This window comes from Oryza brachyantha, chromosome 2, assembly GCF_000231095.2.
Source record: "Oryza brachyantha chromosome 2, ObraRS2, whole genome shotgun sequence".
NCBI lineage: Eukaryota > Viridiplantae > Streptophyta > Magnoliopsida > Poales > Poaceae > Oryza > Oryza brachyantha.
Window position 1 is genome coordinate 7,991,948 of NC_023164.2, and position 22,044 is coordinate 8,013,991.

The 22,044-nt window shown below is 39.8% G+C and overlaps 2 protein-coding genes across 2 annotated transcripts; one reads left to right on the forward strand and one right to left on the reverse strand.

Moving 5' to 3' along the window:
- Positions 1–3,083: 3,083 nt before the first annotated feature.
- LOC102706532 (dipeptidyl aminopeptidase 4) lies at positions 3,084–8,679 on the reverse strand. Its single transcript, XM_006647117.2, has 5 exons — positions 7,924–8,679; positions 6,677–6,871; positions 5,858–5,887; positions 4,665–5,777; positions 3,084–3,761 (listed from the first exon to the last, which is right to left on the reverse strand). The coding sequence occupies exons 1-5, from the start codon at positions 8,422–8,424 to the stop codon at positions 3,210–3,212; spliced, it is 2,391 nt and encodes a 796-aa protein (XP_006647180.2). The 5' UTR covers positions 8,425–8,679; the 3' UTR covers positions 3,084–3,209.
- Positions 8,680–16,344: 7,665 nt separating this feature from the next.
- Positions 16,345–21,933, forward strand: LOC102717872 (GDSL esterase/lipase 7). Its single transcript, XM_006648492.3, has 5 exons — positions 16,345–16,848; positions 17,703–17,860; positions 19,399–19,638; positions 21,121–21,376; positions 21,462–21,933. The coding sequence occupies exons 1-5, from the start codon at positions 16,518–16,520 to the stop codon at positions 21,686–21,688; spliced, it is 1,212 nt and encodes a 403-aa protein (XP_006648555.1). The 5' UTR covers positions 16,345–16,517; the 3' UTR covers positions 21,689–21,933.
- The last annotated feature ends 111 nt before the right edge of the window (positions 21,934–22,044 follow it).

Consider the following 22,044-nt stretch of genomic DNA (forward strand, 5'->3'; position numbering starts at 1 on the left):
AAATATCTTTTTATGTAATATAAGGTAGCAAGGTGAAATTGTTTGTAAACTCAATAAAACTTTAAACTACATGTTATTTGAGAGATGCACAATTACCGAGTCCACCCTGCATTATTTTTATTCATTTCTAATTACCTTCTCCACCATGTATCGTCTTTTAACCCCTAGAAGCATATAAGAAGGACCAAGGCCACGTTCGTTCCCTATGCTTAGGCCATGTTCGGTTAGGGGAGGGTAAGTTAACTTGTTTGTCACGAAAAACGTAGTAATAGATTAGTCCATGATTAATTAATTATTAATTATTAAAAAAATATATAATAGATTAATTGATTTTTAAAATAACTTTTCTATAGATTTTTTTAAAAAAATACATTGTTTAGCAATTCAGGAAAGGTGTGCGCAAAAAACGAGGTGATTAAGTTAACTTATGGGAGGGGGTGAACATTGCCTTAGTAAGTCAAATCATCTCCTTTTACACGCACGTGTTTCCAGACTGCTAAATTGTATATTTTTTATGAAATTTTTTATTGCAAAGTTACTTTTAAAAAATATATTAATCTTTTTTATACCTAATAATTAATTAATTAATTATATACTAATCTATTACTTATTACTTACGTTGTCGTGCTAGTAACGTGGCCCAAGGCTAGAAAAGGGTTTTTTTTTTTACACACTCAATCTATCACACCACGTGCCCATGAGTAGGGGCGTATGCGGTCCGAATCTTTATACTCGCCTGTCTAAATCTTAGCTCAAGCTCTTACAGGACTAAGGCGGTGTTTGTTTATAAAAACTTATTTTTAGTCTGTAATTACATCGGATGTTTGGACACTAATTTAAAGTATTAAATATAGACTAATAAAAAAATTAATTTTATAAATGAGAGCTAATCCACGAGACGGATTTTTTAAGTCTAATTAATCCATAATTAGCAAATATTTACTGTAGCATCATGTAGACTAATCATGGATTAATTAGGCTCATTAGATTCGTCTCGCGAATTAGCCCAAGATTATAGATGAGTTTTATTAATATTCTATCCAAACATTCGATATGACATGGAGCTAAAAAATTCAACCCTATCTAAACAACCTCTGACTCTCCGTGACCCAACCCAAAAAGGGGGTCTTGTCATGATCCTTGCTGGCATCGATCTGGTTATAGGTGAGCCATCTGTCCTGGCCCTGGCTCAATCTGGTAGAGGAGAGCCTGGTCTTCAGAAGGGTCCATTGAGCCAAGGTTTGCTAGCTGTCGTGCCTCTTTTCTTCTTTTTCTTTCTTTTTTTTAGGGCGCTATGGATGACAAAAGCCTGGAATTATTGTATGATCTACTAGCTCTCTTATATCTATGCATATGACAGTGAAGGGTTGTAGACGTTTCTGTGTCCAATATAACAGCCATCAGCCCATAGTCGGCCTTGGCTTGGCATGCTAGACGTGGCCATACATTATTTCTTATAATGTATGTGGTATCTTTTGATGGGAGTTGTAAAGATAAATTTTTTTTACAGTTTGTAGTCAAATATTTCTATTTGGCATTGCAACTTGCAAATTTCTAACACATAAGCTTTTCCATTAAATTTAAGAGAAAAATACATCTTACATTACTCAACACTAATTATCCACACATGTTCTATATATGCAGGAAAACTATACGAATCGAAAGGTCAGCCAAAAGAAGCTTTGGGGTCCTATTTCAAAGCATTGGATCTTGATCGTAAACATGTTCTAAGTTCGGTATCAACTTCCACTATTCTTCGACGTACTTGGCAACAACCAATAGGCCATTTCCTTCGATATGATTCTCCATGACTGATGCGCCACAACTAGTTAGAACTAATCATGTAGATTGTTTTAATCTTAGGGGATGTTTAGTTGGTGAAATGAAAATTTTTGCGTGTCACATCAGACGTTTGATCGAATGTCGGAAGGGGTTTTTGGATTAGAATGAAAAACGAATTTCACGACTGACATGGAAACCGTGAGACGAATCTTTTGAGCTTAATCAATCCATCATTAGCGCATGTAGTTTACTGTAGCACTTATGGCTAATCATGTACTAATTAGGCTCAAAAGATTCGTCTCACGATTTCTCACATGACTGTGCATTTAGTTTTTCGGTTTATCTATGTTTAATACTCTATTTAGGTGTTCAAAGATTTGATGTGATGTTTTTGGGTGAAAATTTTTGGAACTAAACGAGCCTTAGGGTATTGTACAAATCATGTGTGTTTGGCATGGAATATTCACCAGTTCTTTAAATATTTTTGTAGGAAACTGGAAGCAGCAGTGCAAGACTGGCTTTTTGTCAGTCTATGCCCTAGCTGGTAAGATAAATACTATTGACTTAGACTCTACTATAGATTTTGTCAAAATGTATTATGTATGGCAAAGTTACCATGTTATAGAAGATTACTCCTCCATCTAAATTTGTGAGACATGCTGCAATATATAGTATTTGAGACCTTTTGTTTGAGCTGCATGCTAACAGTTGACATGCTTTCTAGCGTTTTCCTTCAAATATGATCTGGCATCTTCTGCGGTTCTGTATATGTTGATTACTGGTTTGAACATGTTCAGTCATGTATATCAGATGCCTTCATTAGAAGAGCTTTAACAGAGCAGGAATCTTTGTGCTGCTTTTTTTTTTCCTTCGTTAGTTGGCATATATAAGAACAATAAATTACATATAAACTCGTACAAGGGACCTCAAGTTCTTCGTCACCAATGCCAACGATGTTCCTTTCTGCAAACAACATAGGTAAAACGCAATTGCCCCTAGTTAAAATTGTAAGAGTTAGGGATGATACCGTGACAAATCATGATCAATCGAGACCGGAGATTTTGGGGGTTCGGCCAGCGCTTCATATACGTACAAGCGCCTCCTGCCATGATAACTTTACTCGATTCCAGCAGGAGATACAAACACAGAATTCTGGCATTCTAGACAAGCTGGAAGTAAGTTCCACATCACATAAAAACTGTGGGTGAAAGAGAGTGAAGGGAAAACATCTATCTGCCATCCTTATAACAGCCAAAAGAATAATATCCCTGAATTTATGGATAAATACAGATGATGATGATGATGGAAATGAAATAGCTTCAACATATTGTAACAACATCCCATGTCAAATGCCCACATTGGCAAAGTGAGCAAAAGATTTATACAGGAAAGGTAGATTTTTTTTTTTTTCGTGTCTCTCTTCACATTCACAGGTTCCTCTCTACAAAATCCCAGATCCTCTCTTCCATATAGATCCGGTCCCCTAACCGGCGCGGCATGTGCCGCTCATCGGGGAAGAGGAGGATCTCATAGGGCTTGCCCTCCGCCATCAGCGAGTTGATGAGCCTCGCCGTGTGCCTGAAATGCACGTTCTCATCAATCATACCATGGATCAGCAGCAGCTTCCCTCTGAGGTTCTTCACATGGTGCATGATCGACCCGTACTTGTAAGCATCTTTGCGTTCCGAGGGCAGACCCATATACTTCTCAGTATAAAAGGTGTCATAGCCATCCCATGACGTCACTGGAGCACCAGAAACCGCACAACAGAACGTGTCAGGAAACCTTGCGAGGCACATTGCTGAGAGAAAGCCACCGTAGCTCCAGCCGTATAGACCTATATGTCCGGGTTTTGCAAGGCCTTTCTTTATTAGCCACTCAGCACCTGCTAACTGGTCTTCAGCATCAACACGACCAATGTTGTACTTGAGTTGGCCCTCAAAATGTAAACCGCGCCTCGCAGTTCCTCGATTGTCCATCTGCCAGGAAACAGTCGGTCATTCAGTGTTACAAACAACTCATCTTGCCATGACTAATGAACCCAGTAATACATGTAGTGACAGACTGACAGTTCATGTTATATGACATGCAAGCATATGATTATGTCCAGATTGAGCAATGAATGAATGTGGAAATATATATAGCAGTCAACATAAAATATTATTACATGAATAATTCAATGAAATATTTTTTGCTCATGTAAATATATGATGTAGAAGCATTAATTCAAAAAGTTTAAATTCAACTCCAAAATCTTTTTCATCAATCCTAATACTGGCCATAGATGCTAGGGATAGGGGTAGCATAATCAGTTTTTTGCAACTGACAGTCGTTACAGCAACAAAAATGAGGAAAAAGTATTGGCTGCTGGATTGTATTGGGTTTTTCAACCCACCTAAGTCACTTCGATAATTACCTGGGGTTTGTTTTTTTTTCTTTTTGACACTTCTAACGTTCTGCTTTACCTACTAATGACAGGCAGATTAAGGCACCAATATCAGTAAAACAGCATGCATATAATTCAATTCCATACATAGCTGTGGACACAGAAACCCTTATCAGCTTAGTGGAGTGGTGCTAATATTTCTGATTCAACGCAAATTGCTTGAATGCATTAGATGGGTTGAGGCCATAACAATCAAAGACATCCTGACATGCTTTGGAAAATTAATTGGATGAAATGCCATTCATTCTCCCTTTTCCTGTTTTTCACTTTGGACAATAAATGTCTTCACTCTTAAGGTATAGTGTGCAATGCATTGCATAAGGGTAAACTTCTAAACTAAAAATGATTTTAAATAAACTTCTAGACAGATAAAAATATATCCTCAAATGGAATTTATCTTGTTAACCAAAGAGAGAAAAAGGAAAAGAATAGCTACCTTCCAAACTAATACGCCCTTACTTCGCAGGAACTGAGCTCTCATGTCAACTGTACTTATCCATGAATCACTTACAAGCTGGACACTGGGACCACCATAAACATTAATGAGTGTTTTGTAGGGGGGTGGTCCATATTTTTTCTCATCAGGGAGATAAAGAGTTCCATACAAAGCAGTCCCATCTTTTGCTTCAATTTGAACTATCTCTGGAGACAGCTGCTGAAACTTCTGAAGTGGCTGAACGGTCAGAGGCTGCTCATATAGAGGCATTATCACACTTCCATCAAGCAAAGAGCATAGGAGGATCACAGGTGGAGATTTTATTGAGTCATACACATCAATAAACCTCAGCAACTGATGGTCAAGAATTACTGAATGCCGTCCTGTGCCCTGAGTCAACCTCTTGGGGTCTTGCAAGGGGAGGCCCCAATCCGGAAAGAGGTTGGTGGAGTACAGATTTGTTTCCAATGGCCCATCCAGTGTGCCTGTAAAATATATAACTCCAGAACTCTCATTGACACCAGCAATTTGGTCGACCATCCAGTCACCTTGTGTGAGGGGCCCCAAGCACACACCATTCTTGTCATGAATATACAAGTGTCTAAATCCTGTCTTCTCACTGGCCCAAATAAACCCACCTGGATGCTTACTATTCACTCCTTTATCTAGAGGAGTGAAACAATCGTGCAATGTTATCCATGTATCATGCTCTTCTTCTAGTATCACTTCCCTTTTACCTGAAGTGATATCAAACTTAAGTAGCTTAAGCTTTGAGTGAGTTCTGTTGAGAACTTGAACAGCAATAGCACTATTATGCATCCAGTTAACTCTGGCAAGATATTCTTCATCCCCATGGATACTATTTGGTTCTCCACAAAGAAGATCCATCCAAGTTGTTTCTCCTCCACAGGAAGGAACAACTCCAAGACGCACTTTCACATTAGCAGCCCCTGCAAAGGGGTAAGCATGGTCTTCTTGAGCATCTGGGCCAACAGAACTTTTTCCCTGGTGCATAATTCTATACAGTGGAATCTCAGATGAGTCAACCTCAGTAAATGCAAGGTGTTTGCTATCAGGAGACCACCAGAATCCCATCTTCCTTTCCATCTCTTCCTACAAAGCGAGGTGCAAGATATTAGACAGCAGCCATCAAAACAAATTTCATACCAATTCTAATGGATAATCGTGTGCACCTGTGCAATATACTCAGCAAGCCCGTGGATCTGGAAAAAATAGAAACAAGATAGATGTTAGATTTTTCAAGTTGCAGTAACAACACATGATGCACGATCTTGCAAGATTCAACAAATACCAGTATATATTTCCATTAATTGTGCACATCTCAGCTTCGTTTTGAGTGTTAGAAGAATTCTTTCAACATAATATGCATGGCACATGGGTAATAAAATGTGAGATATTATTGATAAAAAGGGGAGCAATGTCCTTTTAGCAGTCAAGTTCATCCAAGAAGCTTCTTAGAGATATAGCACTAATGGCCAACAAGGCAGTTAGCTACCCTCCAAAATTCGGTTAAAAAACTAACTTATAAAACTGGCAGACTTTCTAAGCACCGCAAGCCTCCTGCAAAAGCATCAGCTTCTATCTTTTAGAAATCAAATGTCCCACTGTTTGGGACTCTGGACTAAGCTTACTTTGGTGGAAGTGCTAAGATTTTACTGTGTCTATGTCTCTATGACATGCTTAATTAATGCAGTTAGCTTGATGGTTCAATCAAGAAACAACCAAGAGGTAGAAAGAAATATCTGAACTCCAAAACATTGAATATATTATGATAAAAAAAACAGTAAATTGTTTAGTTTGAAGGATAGTTGTTGGGTTAGATGTCAATAACTGAGCATTAATAAACTTCTAGAAAGTCAGCAAGATACAATATTTTTGCAACCTGCTGAGCAAGACTTGGTTTGATAACAAACAACATAATGCATACATGATACATGTTCCTATTAAAATAATAAAACATGAGTATCCTTAATAGAAAACCGAAGAAGTACCTTCCCACTTTCGCTTGCACCATAGGTCAACTGGGTAGTTTGCCCATCAGAAAACCCCACAGTATGCAACTCATCATCCCGCACATATGCAATCATGCTCCCATCTGGAGACAGATGTGGGTCAATGATAGGGGATGAGGGGGAACTTTGCAGCTTGAGTACAGGTTCAGTGCTAGACAAATCCTGGAAGTAAACCTATGAAATGGGAAAGGAGTATTTGCATGAAACCCTTGATATCTAGCATCCTTGAAATTCACAAACATTTTCTGAAACACCAAAAACTACCAGGAGAAGAATATCCATGACACACACATGGCAGCAATAAACTAACCATAGATAGCAAAACACAGCTGTGCTGTTTTATTTCTTTCAATCAGTAGTGAAAACATGCTTGAATCACCAGAAAAGCAGGTATGACATTTAAATGATTATTTCTATAAAACAAAATAAAGTGATAAATAAAAACACAGTGAACAAAAACATAGGATATCCACGAAGCAGAATCATCATTAGAAAATGATTAGTGATTACATTTGTAATGTAACAGTGAAGACCAATGAAAATGATAAAATATTTGAGGTTAATGCTAGGTGCTGAACTTATGTATAGCCTACCCTGTTTCCATAGTTGGGAAGCTGGGTGCCAAACTACCATATATCAAACAAGGCATGCCAAACTGCCATATATCAAATGAGGCATGCCAAACTGCCATATATCAAACAAGGCAATACGACCTCCAACATTTATCAGAACAAAATTGCAGCTACCTAATCCACCAATAAAAGATACTAAGCACCATACCAAGAATGCAGGAAAAAATGTGACCACAAGCACAAATCTGCAGGCTCCAGCACACTTAACTTCGTAGCCATCACTAAAGACTACAGAGTAAATATGGGCCATCCTGTGACATTGAAAACAAGATACCATAATGGTCACATAAGACTAAGACTGCCCCACTAAACCAACAGAAGCCTCCCATCAATTCTGACGCGGAATCAGAAATTAATGATCCTAAGCCTACCCATCAAAGAGTGGTTGCTGATAGTAGCAAATCAGAATGTCAACCTCATGCCACATCCTAAAGGAATCAAGCGTACAACTCTAGTAGTCCAACACAAAAGGAAAAATCTACTAAATTTGATCAAGGTGATGTGTCTCAGCTACTAACTCTTAATAACTCGATCAATAATATAAACAAAGAAATGATGAGTAACAAATGGAGAAGGCTGTGTTGATATACGAACCCCGGAGGGGAGCGGCACGACAATGCCGGCGCGGGAGGCGGGGGTGCCGGGCAGGCGGGCGCGCCACTCGTAGCGCGTGACGCCGAGGCCGCGCTCCCGGGCGCGCTCGCGGCGCAGGCGCTCTTCGGCGGAGAGGTTCCCCTCCTCGAGGCCGCCGCCGTCGGGGGGCCCGAAGAGCAGCTCCTGGCGGCGCAGGGCCGGGTCGAACGTGTAGACCTTGCGGTGGAGCGTGCCGTCGGGGCTGTACAGGAAGGCGACCCGGCGGTCGTCGGGGCTGAAGCTGAGCGCGACGGGCGCGCCGTACCCCGGGAGCGGGTGCTGCACGATGTCCAGCAGCTGCACGGCGGGGGCGCACCCCCCGGCGGCCTCGCCGACGACGAACGCGTCGGCGAGCGGCATCCCGTCCTCCCCCTCCTCCTCCCCGCACCCGACCCGCGGCTTCTTGCGGACGCCCCCCTGATCCGACGACCTCACCGCCCCCGCCGCCTCGCCCGATCGCATCGACCGCAAAGGCAGCCCAGCCCGGTCGCCGGGCCACGGCCCTCCCCTCCCGTCCCAACCCCGCTAACTAACCGCGTGATCCTTGCTCGCACCGCCGGGCGGCTCCACGCGCGGAGAGGGCGGAGATCGGAGGAGGAGGAGGAGGAGGGAGGGGGGGACTTGGCGTTGGTCGTTGCAAAGATGGGAGGGGAGGCGGAAATTGTAAGTTTGTTGAGGGGAGTGATCGGGCTTTTGTTGCCTTCTCGGTTTTCGTTGGGTTTGTTCGGGTGAATGGATGGATCGATATATGGATGGCTACTCACACTCGTCTCTCTTGTCTCCAGTCCTATCCTACATTCCTACTCCTCCCTTGCAACCTCGGATAAGAGGAGCTGGGATTCTTGTTTTTTTTTCCCAAAGGAATTTTGGATACGTAACTCGGTGGAGAAAGTTGAGTACTATCTTCGTTGTACAAATTTTTCGTTTTTTCGTGTCTAACGTTAACGTTTGATTGTTCGTCTTATTTAAAAAATTTATACAAAAACTTAAAAAAATTAATCACATATAAAGTACTATTCATATTTTGTCATCTAGTAACAATAAAAATATTAATCATAAAAAAATTTCAAATAAGACGAAGAGTCAAAATATTGTATCAAATAACTGAAAAATAAAGTTATTATAGGACGGAGGTAGTATGTATTATTCCATCCGTTTTGTATTACGAGACTTTTTGGCTTTACTTAGATCTATATATGTGTTAATAAATTTAGACATATATAAAAAACATATACATGGATACTTTGATAAATCTAGACGAATCTGAAAAGTATTTTTATTATTTAACATTGATATGGTTAATTTTTGGATCTAAATTTGATCACTAATGTTATTAAAATAATTACATAATTATTAATTCTTTTGTTGTGATATTTTATCCTTAAAGAAGCATGAATAATAACTTATAATTTATATATTTATAGTTACAATTTAAAATAAGACGAATGGTTAAATACGAGCTAGCTCCGCAGCAAGGAACCTAACTACTCCCCTTGCAACCTCGGAAAAGAGGAGCTGGGATGCTTGTTTTGTTTTTTATTCAAGGAACTTTGGGTACGGTGGAGAAAGTTGAGTATGTATTATTCTATCTGCTCTATATTATGAGTATATATATATATTGATATATGTGTGAATCAGTCGAACATAAAAAGTATTTTTATTATATGAGATTGACCTGTTAATTTTTGGATCATTATTTGACCACTAATGCTATTAAAAATTACATAATTATTAATTCTTTTATCGTGATTTATTTTATCATCAAAGAAACGTTAATCATGACTTATAATTTTATATGTTTATATAATTATTTAAAATAAGACGAATAATCAAATACAAAACTTATTTTGACATCCAGTTCCGCAGCAAGGAACCTAACTAGTTAGCTAATCCCACGTTACATTACGAGGGTGATTTTATTTAATGGTTACATGTCTTTGTTGCTGTCTTATAATATATTGGATCATGCCTACAAGATTCTAGGCTATTTTGTCCTGACTAAAGTGTCATGTCTTAATAGCTTATAATATGATGTTCCAGGGTGATTTTGGTTAATGGTTATATGTCTTAATCATGATTGTCAGTATGTTAGAATTAACTGTTTATACTTACTATGGCTTATAATCAGTTTTTTAAATGATTGGATCGTACCTACCTGAGCTGAATCTACGCTATTTTGTCAAGACTAAACTGTCTTCTCTTCGTCATTTTTTCATATTTATGTGATGTGTTTTAACATTAAATAATTCATCTCGGTCTTGCATTGACCGTAAGCACTAGCGATGATGTTGAATATCTAGGTGGTTATTGTTTGGCTTTTCTTTGAAAAAAACATGTCTGCAAGTGAAAATTAATTTATGAATAAAAATTTTACATACATGTTTTTAATGATCTAAAAGCAAAAGCTGAAAAATAATCTATCAGGCTGATTTGTTTGGGGTTAGCATGGAAAATGTCAAACGACATATTTACAAACGAAAACTAATTTATGAATAAAACTTTTATATACGTATTCTTAGCGATCTAAAAGCCAAATATTGGAAAATAAACTTAAGTGAAATACGTCAAATCAACTCTAAATTTAAGTTTTAAAATTCAAATTTTAATAAGCACTAGCATAAGCACAAATTATACTATGTCCCTAAAAGCTCGACCATACTTCTAAAAGGCTGAGAATGTCGGTGCAATTGCACTATTTGGAACATTTTTCGTTCCAGGCACGTTTTAAAGGCATGACACTCTCATGGAAGCAACAAGAGACATGCTAATAGCCTCAAGAAGCAAAAACTCTCTAGCTCACAAAATCATTCTTCACGTTTCGATGCAAATCCCTAAAACTTCTTAGCCTAGAAGAAGTTTTTTTTGCATATGTTCTAAGCTAGAGAATTTTAACAAACTGATGGTTTCTAATACTTTTAAGGTACATGTTATGCGTGAGAGGCCTATGATAAGACTAGGGATGGAAAGAACACTTTTTCCTAGCAATAATGTTTTTTAGCCGCTAAGGAAAAACAACTTTCATGTGCGAGCGAATGACCAAAATGATGTAAATTGTCATATCATTGTGTGAGTTGTTAGATGTTGAACATTAATAACTAAACAAAACATTTTCAAGGCTATAAACAATGTGTTTGTACCCGTGAAGTCAACGATAATGGCTCTACTGATTGTTTAACATTTTAAAGCTGTTAGGGCGAACATGATAGTCATGAGACCCACATGTAGTTCAGGGTGAAAGTGCATTTAGACCCTTAGTGGGTTTTGGATGATCGATGGCAAACAAATTAAGGGAAAATGGTCTCACTTTTAAGTGGTGATCAAAAGTGTTGGTAGAGATAACTAGAGCATATGATTAGTATCCTCTACCTAGTCAGAGAGGGTAAATCGAAAGGTCAGATCCAATTCTTCTAATAGTTTTTCCTAAGTGTTGATCAGATGTTTTGATCGATTTCATTGAAGTTCTGATGTTTGAATATATGATTAATGTTTAGTTTTGAGAGGGTGGTTGTTAGATCTTTTAGACCTATTCCTATAAGCTTTCTTGGGTTTCTACATCTCCCCACATTCTAAATTCGTGTTTCTACTTATATCATATTGTTTAATTAGCTCATTCTTGGTGTGTGATTGTTGCCCTTGTTACACGCCCTTCGATTGACAGAAATTCCATCTTTTGCTAGATAGGGAAGGCTAATCAGAAATTCCATCTTCCTAACTAGAAGTTCCGATGAATAATTTAATTACGCTACTAAGTTTTCTAGGAACATCTATTCACCTCCTCTAGACGACACAAATGTCCTTTCGCACAAAAACCAGAATAGGAATGCATGCAAGGTGCTCGACGAAAAGTTGGGTTAGAATAAGGCTTTCCTTTGTTGTCCCCTCATTCCAGTGCAAGGTTGGTAATAGCATGCCATCTAGAGAATTATGAGGATACTAGGTGTTCAGTCAAGGTTTGTTGCATGAGGTCATGCATGAGACACACACGTGTGATAGCCACATGGTGGCCATAGTGGCACTATTTGGCCATCAACCAAACAAGGAAGTTGTCAATAGGGTTTAGAATGAGGGCTAGACTAACAGGGCTCCAAGAAGTCATTTTGGGTGTTGGGCACAAGAAGCACTAGCTGGGCCACACTAGCATGACATAAGGCTTAGATAGCAGACATGTGCACGATACGACAGCTGCACATTGGCATGTATGGCATGAGCATGGGCCTCCATGGGTCATAGGGGTCATGAAGGTACAAGGGAATAGGCAGCAAAGATCATTGGCAACAGTTCACAATGGCACCTTGGGGAATGGGCAACAACAAGGCTCTTATCAATGGTGTATGCACATGATCACTTTCATGGGGATGAGTTTAGTGTGCTTCCATGTGGCTTCTAGAATAGAAAAAACCAGTGACACTCATCGAAGAGAAAACACCCAACGACATGGCAAAAGTGGCATTCTGCCGACATAGGCGAAGATAATGGCTCGAGGTAGTTCTTAGCTCCAACCGAGGACAAAAATGGGGTAGGAACATGAGGTGATGCTGCTGGAGCAAGGATAAACACACTGATGAGTTGGGATGGAAGAGGCAGTTTCACCGGTTCCATAAACAACCACCTCGTGTTCCCAGTGAGCCTAGGGGTGAATCCTCTAGATCCATGTGGCCTTGACTGGAGGAAGGCGTGAGTGTTTGCTTGATTCAGAAGGAGAGGTTGGGAAGCATAGGAGGGTGAGAGGACATGCCTTTGCGTCGCTTGGTCTCTAGTGTTGTGCGTGGGGGGCAAACACACATACTGATGGGATATGACATGAAAAGGGGCATGATGGCAAGAAAATAAGATGGAGGCAGAGATGTGCGATGCATACAACTAAATGTGATGCATACCATATCATATTTATATTGCAATCTCATAAAAATCAAGTACAATGAACAAATTATGACAAAAAAACCAACATAGGAAATCTCATTTGAAAACTGAGCAATAAATTTTGCGCCACATATAATTCATCACATTCAAGAAAAGATAATGGTAAACCTATCAATTTGCATTAGTTAATTTATGAAACACGAGTATGTCTATGTCTCTCTTAGGGGAATCATATTTAGGTCTTCACAAGGCTTGATAAATCTATTCTCTGATCACCCATACTTGTAATCTCTTTTTCACTCTCTCAAAATCAAGTGCTCTAATTTTTTTCTTGTCAATATAGCACAATAAGTCAATCATTATTTATTCTATGACGCAAGTCATATTTAACTTTTTATTCCATCCCAACCAAGAAGGCTCTTTCAACATATGTTATTGTTACCGGTAAAAACATTGCTAACCGAATAAGGAGATATACAAACATAATATCAACATGCATTTGTGTTTCAATCATTTTAAGGCCAAACTATTAAAATCATGGCAAATTTTTAAATCATCAATAGAAGAAGAGGTCTAAGAGTGTGGGATAATATAGGTTGTAGCTTGACCAACCGATCCACTCCGTCCAATGGGTGGGTTCGCTCCTGCCAGGGGTGGAGGAGCATCAGAGAAGGGTTGTGGCAAGGTGTGTGGCTCCTGGTGTGGTTGGCTGGGATGCGTGGCGTGCGAAAGGCCAAGCTTGGCTCAACCGAGGCTGAGGCGCATTCGCGCGAGTCCGAGCTGGCTCGATCCGTTTAGGGTGCGTTCTTTTTGGAGTTTAAAATAATTGATTTGCATAGTGCAAAACAAGAAATATGATTAATATATGATTAATTGAGAACTAAATATTGAAAAACTGAAAATGAATTTATTTGATTTTTAAAAGAAACTTCTATATATAAATATTTTGCACGAAACATATTTTTTAATAGTTTGACAAACATGCTAACAAATATCGAGGGAATAGGTGGTTTAGGTCATGGAGTCCGAATCAAGGGCCGGGTCCAACATGAGAAGTATGTTCCAGGGACTTTACAACCTTGCCAAGAAAAGCGAGGTAGAGCTCTAGTGCATGAACAGTATACAATCGTGTAGGAATTGAAAATACAGGGATTTGTAGAATGAGTTCTTTGAATACTTGACAAGAAATTCAGTTGAATTTTAAAGGAAAAATTGTTATTAGAAAAGATTTGAGAAGAGAGACGAATAGAGATGGCCGGACTTCTAAAAGAAGATCAACACCTTGAGGTACGAAGTCATGTTTAAAATCCTCTAAGGGTCAAATCCATTTGGAGGATATTTTTTTAAAAAAAGAGGAATTGAACTGTTTACCATGAAAATATTCATGCGCTGTGAAGAGCCTCTAAAAGGTGGAGGAAAGGAATAATTCATATACAAATTTTGTAGCCAAATCCTTTAAACCAAATGTCTCCGTGAGAAAATTTCTTGTAGTGTTTTAATCCTACAAATTTCATGTGAAAATCCTTTTGTTACCAAAGAATCATTTCCCTGTGGAATCGAGATATAGCAATGTAATCCAACGAAATTATGCAACCCTCAATCCTAAGGATATGAATTCTTCAAAATGCCTATAAAACCCAGAGGCTGTGTTTGATTGCCACCTTTTCCGACTTTTACTTTCTTATTTATACACACATATTTTCCAATATGCTAAATGATATGTTTTTAAATTATATAGAAAAGATATTTTAATAACATATTAATTAATTTTCAAGTTCTTTTGGCTAAAACTTAATTAACTGCATCCTAATTTTTAAGTGCATATGTAAATCCTTATATTCGTGTCAGCTAGTTTTGTGTATGAGATGTTTATACAGATGAGATGATCCTCCGTCGTAAGGATGCAACTCCTTTGACATAAAATCGAGGGATATGGTAGTTGACATATGAGCCTTATATAGATCGACATGTACATGTCTGTGTCATATAATCTCATATTACATGCCCTAGGCACCGATCGATGCGTGCATCGAGTCGGGCAAGGTGAGAGGCCCATGGCAGCTACGGTCGCCTGGCCCACAACACAAGTCCAAAAAAATCTATTGGAAATCCCATAATACAAGCCCAGCAGCAACCGCGAGTTCCACTACGTGCACCTCGTCCCACCGTGGAAAAATCCTAGAAAACAGACAATATGCCACTCAGTTCGTGTGACTTCGATAAAATGCCACTTCGTAGACAGAACCAGATAAAATATCACTTGATACGTTGTTAGCAAGGTAATTTGCCACTCCAAATAGTTTATACCATTTTATTTACAATTTTGGTTTTTTTTTCTTTCCATCGCAAGTAAAATGACCTAAATACCCCTGAGGCAAACTAAACAGATCGGGCAGTCTCTCACGCGTTCATCTCTAGCAAAAAAAATCCTCTCTAGCCAAAGTTGCTCGCCGCGGAGAACGCCGATCGCTGCCTCCATCGGCGGGCACCGCCACCGGCCGGTGCCGCCGTTGGCTCGACTTGCTCGCCTCCCCACGCTCCCCCTCTCCACCTCCATCGCCGGGCCCCGCCATCGCCTGGTGCCGCCACCAGGCACCTCCATCGTCGGCCGCTGTGACTCCATCGCTGGGCCCTACCGTCGTCCGGTGCCTCCACCTCCATCGCCAGCCGCAGCTGCTCGGCTCCCCACACTCCCTCCCCTCTGTTCTGTTCAGTGCTGCCTCCCAGAGGCATTTAAGATCATTTCGCGTGTGATGAATAGAAGAAAAAAATATAAATAAAATAGTATAATTATTTGGAGTGACAAAATACCTGACTAGCAACATATCAAGTGACATTTTGGCTGTGTTTAGTTGGCAAAAAATTTGGAAGAGAAGTCACATCAACACATACGGGTCACACGTTTAAAGTATTAAACGTAGTCTAATTGCAAAACAAATTTCAGATTTCGCCTAGACACTGCGAGACGAATTGTTTGAGTCTAATTAATCCGTCATTAGTACATGTTGGTTACTGTAGCACTTATGACTAATCATGTACTACTTAGGCTCAAAAGATTCGTCTCACGATTTTCTCCATAACTGTATAATTAGTTTTGATGTTCATGTATATTTAATGCTTCGTTTAAATGTTTAAAAATTTGATGTGATGTTTTTGGGAAAAGTTTTTAGAAATTAATCGGGACCTTTATTAGGCTCTATCTACCCAATGTCATTTCATTGTATCATGTCATTTCGGGCATGTTTAGATGGCAAAAGCTTTTGGTGAAAAAGTCACATCGAACGTTTGACCGGATATCAGAATGAGTTTTCATACACGAATGAAAAAAGGAATTTCACAGCTCGGCTGGAAACCACGAGACGAATTTTTTGAGCCTGATTAAGCTGTCATTAGTACATATTGGTTACTGTAGCATTTATGGCTAATCATAGACTAATTAGGCCTAAAAGATTTGTCTCGAGATTTCTCATATAATTGTACAATTAGTTTTTTATTTCATCTATGTTTAATGCTTCATTTAAATATAAAAAATTTGATGTGATGTTTTTGGAAATTTTTTTTGAAAACTAAACAATCCTTCATCGAATCCACGCCAACTGACATAACTTCCGTTTTCTCGGAAAAACCCCACGGCGTCGTCTTGCCCCGAGCGCGCCGAAGCCAAACTCACCGCCGGCCGGCCGGCCGGACGGAAAATGGCGCCCCGCTCGCCGCTCCTCCTGCCCCTCCTCCTCGCCCTCGAGCTTCTCGTCCTCCCGCTCCCCACTCCCCCCCACTGCTGCTCCGCGGCCCCCCACGTCTCGCCGTCACCGTCGCCGGAGGCGGAGGCGGTAACGGCAACGGCAGCCACGCGCACGCCGCTCGTCCCGGCGCTCTTCGTGATCGGGGACTCCACGGCCGACGTCGGCACCAACAACTACCTCGGCACGCTCGCCCGCGCCGACCGCGAGCCGTACGGCCGCGACTTCGACACCCGCCGCCCCACGGGGCGTTTCTCCAACGGCCGCATCCCCGTCGACTACATCGGTATGTGCGCGTCCCCGCCCCCGCCCCTGCCCCCGCTCGCTCGCTCTCGTGAGTCCTCCCCGCTTCCAGTGTCGCAGATAGTACTCCAAATCGCCGCTCCGATGCTTTGCCTCTTGTACGGCTCCCATGGATGCAGCAGCCGTGCAGCATTTGGTGGGTTTAGTGTGTTGCGTAATTTGGGTTTCTCGCATGCGAGGGTTTTGGATTCAGTTGTTGGTTCCTACATCTGATCTCGTGCATTCGGGTATGTGAGTTTTTGCTGAACAATTGCTGAATCTGAAGAGTAATCAGTTCTAATAGTACACTCCTACAGACTAGTACAACAAGCATCCTTGTTTTCAACTTGCCAAACTAGAGCGTCGCCCCCACTAGAAAAATGCAATACTATAAGCGAAATGATCTCCACAAGCTCCCCATCCCAAAGCTCAGTAGTAGGCTAGTAGCTCCACGTTCCCTAAACTGAGTAGAAAGATTAGGATCTCTCTCTATGTTTAGTTATTGTTTCGTTTGAGCCAATTGACAACTTTCCAATGGGAGTTTGTTATGCCCTTAATTTATCATGTTACAATCAGTGGGTCATTTGAGAATTTAGTACTTTTCAGAACCTACTTCTGAAACTTGAAGAATAAAATACATATTAAACATGAATAATTGCTAAACAGGTTTCTATCCAAACTAGGATTACCAGCCTACTATGCGAAAGAGGTTTCCCTTCAACCTGCAATCCAATTCGTTTCTATGTCAGTACTTATTTTTTTCCTGGTTCAATAATATCTTATTAATTGTGCAGTTTACAACTTGCTTTTTTCTTCTTCTTGATTTCTTAATCTTAGTCCATTTTGTTGCATCTGCAGCAGAGAAGCTGGGGCTCCCTTTTGTGCCTCCATACCTTGAACAGAACATGCGCATGGGCGTCGGCAGTGTTGACCTCAGCAACATTGATGGGATGATACAAGGTGTCAACTATGCATCTGCCGCAGCTGGAATTCTCTCAAGCAGTGGCTCTGAGCTGGTTCGCCCTCCTAACTTCCCAATAACTCTATTTCACGCTTATAATCTAGCAGGAATGTCTCTGTGAAACCTTTCTCTAGAGGAGAAATCAGGAGGAGGGTGTTTCGACAACAGACTAGAATGAACAACCCTCCTCTTAGTGTCAACATCCTTTCTAATTGGGAATAATACTTGATCAACCATGTGAACTAATGCTCAATGCTTCTCCTCCTTGGCTGTTTCCTTTCCTTCCATGCATTCCAACTAGTGTAGATTATTAACGCATTCCTAGGGCTATCTGTTACCAATAAGACGTGAGATTGCCCACCGGAGAGTGGGTGATGATGGGCTGGTGCTAATGGACAGTTTCTCCATGCTGCTTCCCTTGTCCAAGTTTCCTTGCCAAGCTACAGCGAAATATAAGTTGTTTGATTGTTTTATTTTCCTGCACACAAGGTAAAAAGAGAGATATGTGGTCATCCACACAAAGCTAATTCATCAGAAATATTGTGTTGTGTCAGAAACTAAGCAAAGTAGAAAACTGCTTTAGTTCCCTACCATGGGCTTTTGGACGATCAGGGAATATGCAAGGATAAACTGAGTTGCACTGATATGGTGACTTTGATGTATATCACCCTGAACATTCCATTTCAATACCAATCTTTGAATCTTATTCCTGTTCATGTTGAATCTCTGATCTTTCTGTCCAAAGCATCAAAAACTCATGGGGCTGCAAAGTGTTTTGCCATTGCAATGAAATATCTTGGTGGTGTCTAAATAGAATAGAGGCTTACATATGAACATTGTTGAAAATTTTTCCTTTATTGGTTATGTGTTTTAACTTTATACAAAGGATTGGGACCTCTTGGTTAGATCCAAGCTTGTGCACTTCCCACTTGATTTGTTGTACCTCCTGTATTTAGTAGCTGAATCAATTTTACCATTAAGCAATAAAAATCAATCTAGAAAACATACTTTTTGCTGCTCTATGAAGCGATTTTCTTGTGGTATTAACTTCCACTCATCTGATGTATCCTCATTTGCCACTGTTTTGTTTCATCAAGACATCAACTATGTCTATATGTTTGAAGGTTGTTTTCTGGTGGTATTTTATACCACTGCAATTTTTTTCTTCAGCTGCAAAATTCTGTGAAGCTCTACAGTTCAATAACCTCAAACATTGGCAGACCCCTATTCTTGGAATGTGTCAATATGTTTCTGTCTTTTTTGTTATGATTTAATGCAACCATATTGCATATTCTTAAATTTTAATGGTGTGGTTGCTCTAGCTTTCATGTGCTTAGAATCAGGGAACTCTCACATCTTTACTTTGTGCAGAATAAACCTTCATGCTGGTCTCTTGTGTATCAGCCTGTAGGCACATGAGGATCATTTCATAGTGTCTATTTACAATTACCCATATGGTTGTAATTCTTATAGGAGTGTCCTTATACCTTTTCTTTACTCTGCAGAAAAACTCCATATTACCTACTTTTGGTTTTGATAACTCAACGTGATGCCTAATTTGATTCTGTTCTTGCAATTGTGGTTACACTGCAGGGAATGCATGTTTCACTGAGCCAGCAGGTGCAGCAGGTTGAGGACACATATGAGCAGCTGGCTCTGGCTCTCGGGGAGGAAGCAACAACTGATCTATTCAGAAAGTCTGTGTTCTTTTTGTCAATCGGGAGCAACGACTTTATCCACTACTACCTGCGCAATGTGTCTGGCATCCAGATACGTTACCTCCCATGGGAGTTCAACCAGCTCCTTGTCAATGCAATGAGGCAGGAAATCAAGGTGTGGTTCTTGTTCTCCAGTTTGTTCTCTCTGTCCAACATTTCTCGCCTCTATACAACACTCCAGTTCCAGTCTTCTGATCAGTGTTTTGCATCGCTTAAAGGCTGTAGCATCCTGCTTACAGTGGCTAATGATGTGAGTGCAATTTTAGTTTTGATAGTAACTTAGTGGCATACTAGCATCACACTACTTCTGGACAGGAATCTTTCTGCCAAGTCTATTTTATCTGTATTTGATCAGTAAATGCTCTCTGCTTTAGGGTATCTGCTCCAAGTTCTAGAATTACCTAATAATTGGTGCAATTCCTCACTCTAAACACAAATGTGTATAATTCTTTGTAGTTATAAATGTGATTGAGAAAACCAGGAATGTGACTCCAGACATATAACATAATGTGAAAATCTAGCTAAGGAACATAGGAATGTGAAAATCTAATATATATTCTAGAAAAAAAATCAAATGTTTATGGAGAAATTTGAGTATAGTGAGGAACGTTGGATGATAGCTGAATGTGTGTGGAATCTTGGAATGAAGTTTCTTTGAGTTACTGAAATGTGCGAGCTGAGGTAAGTAGGCTAAAAAAGGACAGGTGGCTATTTCGTCTGGAGGTTGTAGACATATATAATATGGGAAAGTTAACTGATAAATACATAGAAGTGATTAACCTAATGGATATTCGTATCATTGGTCTGCTAGCATTTCTGGGATATTAAATAATTTACACTCTGTGTAACCTTAGACCCTTTCAGATTTGAGGTATGTTGCCATGTTGCTCTCAAAATTTAACTTCCTTTTTATATGTTGCAATTTTGATCAGATAAGACGTAAAGTTGATATTGAATATTGCCTTGGATTGAATACTGTGTCTAAGTTACTTAATTTCTTGGTCTTCAAATACATGATACATCTAGAAATACTGCCTTACATTTTTAAGTGCAAGCTAAATGCATGTTGCCGGGGCAACCAAAGATCAGCGCCCTGATTTCATTAAGATTAGGATAAACAAGTATAGCTAAATGCATGTTACTTTGAGCTCAACTTGTAGGACACCATGCACATTATCACTGTACAAACTTAATTCTCATGTCTGGATTATGTATAATTTGGTTTCTTCCTAATTTATCTCCATTCTTCTTTTGATGAGATAATTTAGATAATTTTCATTTGCAAATGAATTGGTAAACGATCCCAAGTTGCTATTCAGCAAATCTTTGGCAGAACATATGATGCATGTTGATCGAGGCTGCATGCACCATGAGTTTTATTTGTATTGTCTAACATTTGGGAACATTTTCGTTATACTCATCCAACAATCTCATTTATAAACTTATCGAAGTTGGATTGATGTGCTTTCTTGTTGCTTAAAGTTAGTAAATTAACCACAATTATGCATTTTTTTTGCTATTTAGCCATATGCATTTTTTGTCAGATTACTAGATTATTAAGCTTTTCATATCTATAAGAGCTGTGTACTTAATGCAGAATTTGTACAATATCAATGTGCGGAAGGTCGTCATGATGGGCCTCCCTCCTGTTGGCTGTGCACCTCACTTTCTCTGGGAGTACGGCAGTCAAGATGGGGAATGCATCGATTATATCAACAATGTTGTGATTCAGTTCAACTATGCCCTGAGATACATGTCTAGTGAGTTCACTCGCCAGCACCCAGGCTCTATGATCAGTTATTGTGATACTTTTGAGGGGTCTGTGGACATACTAAACAATCGTGACCGCTACGGTGAGCAAATATATCATTGACTACTTTCAGACTGCCTTCCGTCCATAGGGAAGTACTCACATTACGATGCAATTACAACTTGCAGGTTTCCTGACCACCACTGATGCTTGCTGTGGGCTGGGAAAGTATGGAGGCCTATTCATGTGTGTGCTTCCACAGATGGCGTGCAGTGACGCGTCGAGCCATGTCTGGTGGGACGAATTCCACCCCACAGATTCTGTGAACCGAATACTGGCAGATAATGTGTGGTCTGGTGAGCATACCCAGATGTGCTATCCTATGGATTTGCAGGAGATGGTAAAACTGAAGTAGACCCAACCTGAATCTCCATTGTAGCTAGTTGCACAGCTTTCATATACTTTGACAAAGAACCTATACGGCGGCACACAGAAATGTATATCTTGAGAACTACAAATATTTGTACATATAGGTTTGTGCCAAAAAAAAAAAAGAACGGTCTTATCATGTTTGTTCATATATTTGCACTGTAAAGGATCTGTATGGCCAAACTGGAACAGGCGCTTGGTAGGTAAACGTAAAGCATTGTTCAGTTCTCACATGGGGTGTTTACTCCCGAATTCTCACCTGATATGTTTAAATCCTGACTTATGGTAAAACTTTATCCTGATTTCTTTAAAAAATTCTGTTTTCTGTTGAAACTTTGTTAT

What these genes read in the sequence shown, in the direction of transcription:
- LOC102706532 (XM_006647117.2), bottom strand. Translation starts at nt 8,424, where the DNA reads ATGCGATCGGGCGAGGCGGCGGGGGCGGTGAGGTCGTCGGATCAGGGG. An exon ending in TCGTGCCGCTCCCCTCCGGG is followed by an intron (nt 6,872 to 7,923) that starts GTTCGTATATCA and finishes CCCATTTCATAG; the next exon opens with GTTTACTTCCAGGATTTGTC. An exon ending in TTGCTGAGTATATTGCACAG is followed by an intron (nt 5,778 to 5,857) that starts GTGCACACGATT and finishes CTCGCTTTGTAG; the next exon opens with GAAGAGATGGAAAGGAAGAT.
- LOC102717872 (XM_006648492.3), top strand. Translation starts at nt 16,518, where the DNA reads ATGGCGCCCCGCTCGCCGCTCCTCCTGCCCCTCCTCCTCGCCCTCGAG. An exon ending in CAAGCAGTGGCTCTGAGCTG is followed by an intron (nt 17,861 to 19,398) that starts GTTCGCCCTCCT and finishes GTTACACTGCAG; the next exon opens with GGAATGCATGTTTCACTGAG. An exon ending in CAATGAGGCAGGAAATCAAG is followed by an intron (nt 19,639 to 21,120) that starts GTGTGGTTCTTG and finishes TACTTAATGCAG; the next exon opens with AATTTGTACAATATCAATGT.